The 8249-nt window shown below is 34.3% G+C and overlaps 2 protein-coding genes and 1 long non-coding RNA gene across 3 annotated transcripts; all 3 read left to right on the top strand.

Moving 5' to 3' along the window:
* The first annotated feature begins 1741 nt into the window (after positions 1-1741).
* On the top strand, positions 1742-2933 carry LOC135128440 (uncharacterized). The gene is made up of 2 exons (XM_064055348.1): positions 1742-1751; positions 2039-2933. Exons 1-2 carry the CDS (start codon positions 1749-1751, stop codon positions 2915-2917), a joined length of 882 nt encoding a protein of 293 aa, XP_063911418.1. The 5' UTR covers positions 1742-1748; the 3' UTR covers positions 2918-2933.
* Positions 2934-4886: 1953 nt separating this feature from the next.
* LOC135128158 (uncharacterized) lies at positions 4887-5225 on the top strand. The gene is made up of 2 exons (XR_010280353.1): positions 4887-4967; positions 5021-5225. It is a non-coding gene; the product is annotated as an uncharacterized LOC135128158 (long non-coding RNA).
* A 1675-nt stretch (positions 5226-6900) lies between these two features.
* Positions 6901-7882, top strand: LOC135128401 (uncharacterized). Its single transcript, XM_064055308.1, has 2 exons — positions 6901-6994; positions 7047-7882. The coding sequence occupies exons 1-2, from the start codon at positions 6992-6994 to the stop codon at positions 7860-7862; spliced, it is 819 nt and encodes a 272-aa protein (XP_063911378.1). The 5' UTR covers positions 6901-6991; the 3' UTR covers positions 7863-7882.
* The last annotated feature ends 367 nt before the right edge of the window (positions 7883-8249 follow it).

Genomic DNA, 8249 nt, shown 5'->3' with positions numbered 1-8249 from the left:
TGGTGTAAACATATTCTAAAATCGTCTGATAAAATTGTTCTAAATGAATGATTTGAAGCTACCATAAGTTACCGATATCAGTTTACACATACACGTACAGACATATTTTTTTTCTTCTATTTTAAAGGTAAGATATTTTCTCCGATTTTTGAGTCACGTGACTTCTAAGACTATTTATCTCCCAGAGCATGCATTACTGACAGATTAAATGTACTTGGAAAATTTAGTGGTAGGGGGCCATTCGCTAATTGGAGTCAGACTCTGGTTTATAAACTTCCAATATTATTCTTGTCGGCCTCCCTGGGGCCTAATGACTTTCCTTTCGTAGTTTAATTGCGACCACAGTAATTATATACTTCCATGTAATTCCGACCTCGCTGAAAAGTTTAAATTACTTTATATGGCGGTCGAACGAACTCCTAACACGTCAATAATCGCCTCAACATTCTGCTGTAGTGTCGATTTTAGGCGTAAAAATTTTTCAAGGGTTAGACGAACTAAATCAACAGGTATATTGTGCCTGTATGTACTGAAAGCTCGCGTTTAATTTTCCCGGCATGTAAAAGGAAAATGAACTTCCTTTATCCCTAAGTGCTGCAATTAGCCGCGACATGAATTTGTACTTTATGTCGCGAGCTTATAAATAATGCCTGGCATTTCCAAGAAATTTTCATGTTGTATTTAGTAAGAAATGACAGTTAAAGCTCATTTTCGCGTTGAATGCTTTTTGGAGTTTTGCGAGGGAGGAAATAAAGTAGCGCACCTGCGCAGCGTAAGAGATAGCGGTCTTAAGGACCCGAAAATATTAACATAATAACATTGCCAGACTTAGGACTTTTGCCTCTCGAACTATTTATTATTGTTCCTCCCGCCTCAAATCAAATTATTCAAAAAAGCTCAAAACGGCGCGCTTTCTGTGAAACAAAAGCCCCTTTTCTAAACAAACGAGCAACTCTCGTCACAAAGTTGTAATTCCAAGTCGGGAAGAGATCCTTGCGCCTATCTCTATATATTCACTATATTTGCGCTGAAGAGCTGTTATTTGTTTTCGGTTCGGTTCTACTACAAAAGCCAGCATTTCGTCTGTCTCTTTTTGATGCTGTGTGTGCGAAGCGCATTCGATTGTCTGTCGGAATTGCCTCAAATTGCTTTTTCCGACCGATTCCATAATGAAGCAGGCCCTCTTTCAAGTTATTCCAGCGAATATTGCTGTTTGCTTGTTGCGTTGTAATTTTTCCACGAGCTCCCCTACTTACTGTCGGAGAGTAAATAGTTAGGCAAGTGCAACAACCAAAGGACAGATGTGTGGTTCACAGGAACACCCATTGTAGCGAATTGATTAATCATTATCGATAAAATAAAAAACCCATAGCATGCCGTCGACTGTTTTTCTTGATTAATGCGTACTGCATTTCTGCAACGTCATTTATGTTATTCAACCTGAAGAATTACAGTTTTCACAAATTAGAAAAAATACTAGTTGGGTTCGTCTACTTTCAATACACTGTATAACTGCCGAATATTATTTATGTATCTTTTTGTGGATCTTTATAACATTTCCTAATAGATTTTTTTTACTTTAACGAGATTTGCTTTGACTTCGATAATAATAATGTTCGTATCTGGGTCAAAATTTTTCTATTGTAATGTTATCTAGAGACCAAAGTGTGAAGGACACAAATAATGAGACAAATCGGTAGTATAGGACATCATTTTATGATCTCTCCTTATCAGAAGCAAACACAGATATGGTAAGTGATTAAACATTATTTATTCGGTATTTAAATAAATTGAACATGTTTCCATTGGAAGGTGTAAATAAAATGATTCTTAAGTTTTACGAGTAATATTTAAAAAATATAATATTAATTATGTTTACGTATCTTCTTTTAAGACAAAAGTACAAAATTTGTAAGAGGTATTGATTTGTGCTTTATTGAAACAAAGGTTGCAGTAAAGAAATCAGTTTGTCAAAATTGTGAGAATACATAAAAAAATTCACTGTATTTTTTGTGAATAATACTGATATTCATTTTAGAATTCGTCGTTATGGATAATATGGGTATATTTTATCTTCCTTAACTTCTCGGAGTCCTTTGGTTGCTGCAACTCATGTACTAGCGACTGTTGCACTAGTTGTTGCTCCAATTGTCAACAACAATGTAACACTGCCCAATGTATAAATACCTGTCAAAGCAACTGCTGTAGCCAAACCTGTGTCCAATCAAGTAGTTGTGGTCAGTCACAAAGTTGTTGCAACAATATTGGAAGAGACAGATCTTGTAGTTCTTGTTCTCAGTCACAAGACTGCTCTACAAATGATGGCAGATTTAAGTCTTGTACTTGTCCTCCAGAACGTGTCATCAATGGAGGTGATTCTGGACGTAGCACTCAAAGTCATGAGGGATCTTTAACAGCTAACATTTCTTCGAATAACGTGGTAAACAATCACAACATTCTTAATTTAACCATAGGCGTTAACAGCAACGTTGTTAATAATATCAAAAATGAAATCGGAGGAATGGGAGGTGGCGGCGGCAATGGATCTACAAACGTAGTGACAAAAGTTGTTCCCGTTGTTGTTAAAGTACCAACGAATGGGCATACTCCGGTACCACCAACGCCACATCCTCCGGTACCACCACCGCAGCCGCCAATGGGTTGCTGTATAATTGTAAGACCTTGCATCAGACCTAATTGTAATCCATATCACTACACTTGCCAAGGATGTCATGGAAGTTATGGGTACTTACCAGTGAATCCATGCGAACAAGGTTGTTATAAGAGAGATTCATGGACTAGACACAGTTGTACTATGGGGCGCTGTTTTTCTAGAAATGTTGACTGTTCTTACTGCCATGAAGACTTTTACCAAAGTTATCAGGGCTATTCGCAATGTCATGGATGTTTTTACTAAATTGTATTGTTTGATGATGTAGTACAGAAGACGATTGTGTATTGTCAGTGTAGAGAATAAAGTTACAGTTACTGGTATTTACTTAGTCGTTTTTGTTCGCTAAAACTATTAATTTTATTCAAATATTTTTTTTGTTAAAAATTTTGTTTCTGTCATTATTATTGTTATTATTATTATTATTATTTTAAAACTTACCACTAACGCGGAGGTGGTCGGCACTCAGACAATATTTTAATATTTGTATCATTACTATTACACAAAAGTTACAAAGACGTTCAAAATTTAAGAGTGGTTTATTATTTAGTCTCTAAAGGCACCCGATCCTAACCAGTCTCGCGTGTCTACCTAGTACTGATCCATATATCACCCTGTAAGTAATTTACACTACTCTGATCTAGTCTACTTAGTGTCAATGTACCACACCTATCATGATTAGAGCGTTGGGAAACCTACTGATCATGTCTCATACTTTGTTTCTTTCGAATTGAACCTTGATTTGTAGTCCAAAATAGCTACATATTTTGTTTATTTGCCATACTTATTGTTATATACACATTGTTCTACCAAGAGAACAATAAAAACACGATAAAAAAAACACCCATGAATTTTTGAAGATTTGTCTTTGATAGAATTTTTGACTTCATGTTACCGTCAAACTTTCGAAAATCCTTTTAATCGTGCTTTTTAATTTTATTTTTATTTCTTGCATTTTTCAATATTCTCTTTCGTATTTTTTTACTTCCTTCCTCGCTGCTTTCATTGCTTCGTCTAGTGCAAGTAAGAACACAAGTAGTGGCCTAAGAATGTAATCTTGTCCGACTCTTTTTGTGGTCTCTCTTTATTCTGATGTTCTTTGTGCTCTTTGGTAGACTTTATATACATCTGATTGGGTTACTTTTAATTTGGCTTTTCTGCAGGATTTCCCATATCACTTTTGACAGTGTAATATTTGCGGACGAGAAAACACAGAATAAACCCTTGAAATCTACAGAAAAGCATTGAACAAATTTATCATGAACATCAATCCAGACATATATTATCATTATTGTTATTAGTAAAACATATGCCTAGAATATGAATACAGAAATATATATACATAGACGGGATAGAAATAAGTTTTAAAAATATTCTGTCTGTATTCCCTATCAGGATATAACGGCCAAAATAACAAAAATGGTCGCATGTGAAGATATACCCACCACACAATAGCATTTGAGGACTTAAAGAAATGAACCCGACGATCCCGAGACTTTATGGAAAGATCAAATTACACAAAGAAGGAAAGCCCATCAGATCAGTAGTGTCCGGAATTAACTTTCCAACATACAGAATAACAAAGTGGGTCAATAACTGTCTAAGAAGACACAGCATTTAAACCGAAACATAGCATTACAAACACAAAAGAACTAATTGACAAATTAAAAGAACTAAACAAAGTACGGAAGAAGTAAACAAAATAGAGGGTTGCATCCCTTACATAGATAACATCCCTGAAAAAATCAAAAGAATCCTCAAAAAATTTAAGGTGAAGGTAGCGGTACGAACAAATAAGATACTGGATATATTTAATGAAAAAGACAAAATAGACCTAAAAGATAAAAGTGGTGTTCACAGGATCTACATATAGGAAACCGGAAGAAACATCAGAACAAGATAAAAGAACATACCAACCCAGCCAAATACTCAGCTATGCAACAGCACCTAATTAGCACAAAACCACAATTTAGATACAGATAATATAATGTTTTACACCAAGAAAGCAACCCCGACATTGAAGATCATAATCAACATAAACGATTTTAAGAAAAAAAGGCGCCTTCCGAATAGGAGTAATGAAGTACCGATAGAGGTTTCTTAGACACATCCATGAATATCACTAGATTAATCAGAGTAGGGATTTTAATTTTTAATTTTAATCTGTCATTTAATCGCGTCGCTGACAATTGTTGTAATCACATAAGTGTGAAACATTTTAACAAAAAAGGTCATTAGGACATTTTAAGAAACTTTAACTAATAGACAGGGGAGACTTTTCTAAGGTATTTGTTAGGTATAAGTGGTACCTACTTATGACAAGTAATTTTATAATGTTCAAAATTTTAGGTTAGACTACGTTAAATCATGCTCTTTTATCTTGTAGGCCGGTCATCCGGGTTTGGCCGATGAAGGGATAACAACCCGAAACCGGTACTAACAACGAAAATAAAATAGTAAACAGAAAGTCTTCTTCTTTTTATATTAACAATAAGGTAGTACCACGTGCATTGGGGTCAACATCCAAAAATAAAGTTTACTTTTTAAACCACAACTTAACAATTTGCTAAGGCTATTTCTATCCCAAAAGTCATCTCCGGGTTTTCACTCTAACAAAAATTAACTTGAGGTATAAAATTTAAGACGGATTGATCACTTGAGATCGCAGTTTTAACTATTTTGTTTAAATAACGTATGTTCTAGAAAATTGACCCAGTTTTACCTTTTTACTAGAATTAAAATGTATTTTCAAAATTTCTTTCAAACTTCATATTTTATAAATTTTAGAGTTGTTTTTTTTTATAGAAATTTAAAATAATCCCCTAGATTCAAAAACTTACCTAGTTTGGCAGCTGACATCAACAAACCTCAACCGTATAAAAAATTAAATAGGTTAATATTTTTTTTATTTGTAAGAACAAAGAATAATGTGTCGGTAAGATTGATAATGCAACAAATATCGGGGCTTAAGGTTCTTCATTAGTGAGATTTTCATATCTTTCTGATCCAAGTATGCTGATAATGTAGAAACGTATGTGCATGTGGAGTGCATACACAATGCATATGTCAATGTCCAATTAAATGGAGAACAATAACACCTAACCTAAAAAAGTGAACGTTGAAAATTCATGTTATCTAAGACAAGACTTCTGTTTGAAAGCCAACCGAGATTAGAAGTCTTAAGAATCGCACTTTGTAAAACTTGTAGTTAATTATATTAAAAATCATGAATACGAAGATAAAAAATAATTTAGAAAAGCAAAATTAAAACCATTGTCTACCCAACAAACATACTAATACATACAATAATACTGCTGTGAGAGCTTTAACTATGGCTGCATTGATGTCTACAACTTTCATACTTCTGTGTGAATATAAGACACTATTTTTAAAAATCTACTGCAATGAAAAAATTAATTTTTTTTTTTAGAAAAACTACTTCGTTAAAACCCTTGAAAATATTGCAGATAGTAATTTTAATAATAAGTAATAATAAATTTAAAAATTTTAAATACGTGATCCAAACATGTTACTTTATAGATTCGAAGTTCAAATGTTATCAGCCTAATGTGAAGGCTTTTTCACTAAATGTAGAATGGTTGTTTGGAACCTGATCGAATTTGCTACTTTTGAAAAGTAGAATTTCTAAATTTACAGCACTGGTAATTAAATCCTAAGCCAAATTGTTTTTAGAAAATTTTAAATGCATGTTACAATTTTTGTAATATTGCTGCTTTTTCTCAAAGTACAAGGTTTTCGTCTTCGTTGTATCACATCTGTGAGCAATCTGTCTTGGACCTTCAAAGTATGCTATTAACACTTAGTATTATTTTCAGTAACGTATTTTGCACTTAGGTACTAAATTATTGTTGTACTTTCCTAGCTTATGAAAATTAAGAGCATAGTTGTGATAGTTGCAGAGGTAAGTATCTATGGTGACAATAATCAATGTCATCAAGGCGTACCTCTTGTTCTTCTCAGTCCACTTGATCTTAAAAGGGGTGAAATATGCACTAATTTAAAAGAAACGTAAATTGTTCGTGCTATGAAGACTTTTATCGTACTTTTCAAGGATGTTCTGAATATTTATGATGAACTTTATCCGAATATCAGAATTCTAATAATATACTTCTCAATTATGTAATAAACAGTGATTGCAATAAACGATATCATTTACTGATTAATTTTGTGCCAAATTGCAACGTATTAACAAGTTACATTTAATTTGTACTACATTCACTTTATCAGTCTAAAAAACAAGAAATTATATCATTTACCAAAGCATTTAGACATTGTTTTTCAATTGGAACACAATTTGCTATGGTAAGTTATACTTTGAGAATGTAACTTTACAAAAAAAAATGCATATTTTCAGAACTCCGTTCTAATTTTCATCGTGCTTACGATGAGCGGTACTGCTCTCTCCAGAACATGTTGCAATTCGTGTAATACCAAAGTCAACTGTGTTCCTTCTTGTCAAAATCAATGCAGTTCAAAATTATGCATAAACCTACTAGTTCAAAAATGTTGTGTTCCCACTGAATGTAGTACCACGAAAAAGACACCGAAAACTGTAACAACAACCCTAGAACCTGAATCGGAAACAACAGAAACTGAATCTGATACAGAACCTGGACCCGAACCCGAACCTGAAGCCGAAATTGAGCGTATACAACAAAGCGGGGGCACAAAACATCACCAGTCCAACACCATTAATTTAAATAATAGACTTACCAACAACAACCACATCAATATTAACGTTCACGCGGACAGTTACGTTTCAAACAACATAACATACGTGGGAGGAGGAAGTGGCGGAAGCGGCACTACTCAGGAGCCTGATGTGACAAAAATAATACCCACAGAGATCTCTACAACATCTACAACATCTACAACAATGAGAACGACAACAACGACAAGAACACCTGATTGTTGCGTTGTTATTAAACCTTGTGTTACGTATGGGTGTAATCCGTACCGTCGCCAGTGTGGAGGTTGTTATGGCAGTATTGTGTACTGGCCAGCCAATCCGTGCCAACGAGGTTGTTACAAGCTATCTTACTGGTACAGACCAGTGTGTTATTTTGGGTATTGTTACAACACAGAAGTCGATTGTTCGAGTTGTTACTACAATTTTTATGAAACCTACGACGGTTATTCTAGATGTCGTGGTTGTTTTTATGGATACTAATTAAACTGACTGCTGGTTATTTACATTTCGTGACGAATATTGTGTTGGTAATCAATAAAATTTTAAGGATAAGTCTATTAATTTTATTTTATTTACAACGAGTGTAATCAGTGTAATATCAGTATATTAACGATTGCAGAGTCTGAAATGAGTAAAACTTTGACTCATTAAAATGTGTAAGATTATGAAAAAGTCTTACTAGAGTACGAGTTCGCCTCTGCCTCCCATATCTAGCATACAAAGCCAATTTCCTTCTCCGTTTTCCAGTAGGCCTTCGTTATCTTAAAGTGCCTGCTCTCCTCAGGTGCTCATTCTCAAACCTCCTGCAAGGCTTGCAGCTCTCAATGACCACTTGTGGCTGCATCCGCTCACACGCGTCCTCTTCTG

The sequence above is a fragment of the Zophobas morio genome, unplaced genomic scaffold (assembly GCF_036711695.1).
Source record: "Zophobas morio isolate AGI-343-1 ecotype UQ-CSIRO unplaced genomic scaffold, CSIRO_AGI_Zmor_V1 ptg000012l, whole genome shotgun sequence".
Lineage (NCBI taxonomy): Eukaryota > Metazoa > Arthropoda > Insecta > Coleoptera > Tenebrionidae > Zophobas > Zophobas morio.
The sequence above is the reverse complement of the archived record's forward strand: the minus strand, read 5'-3'. Positions and strand labels throughout refer to the sequence as shown.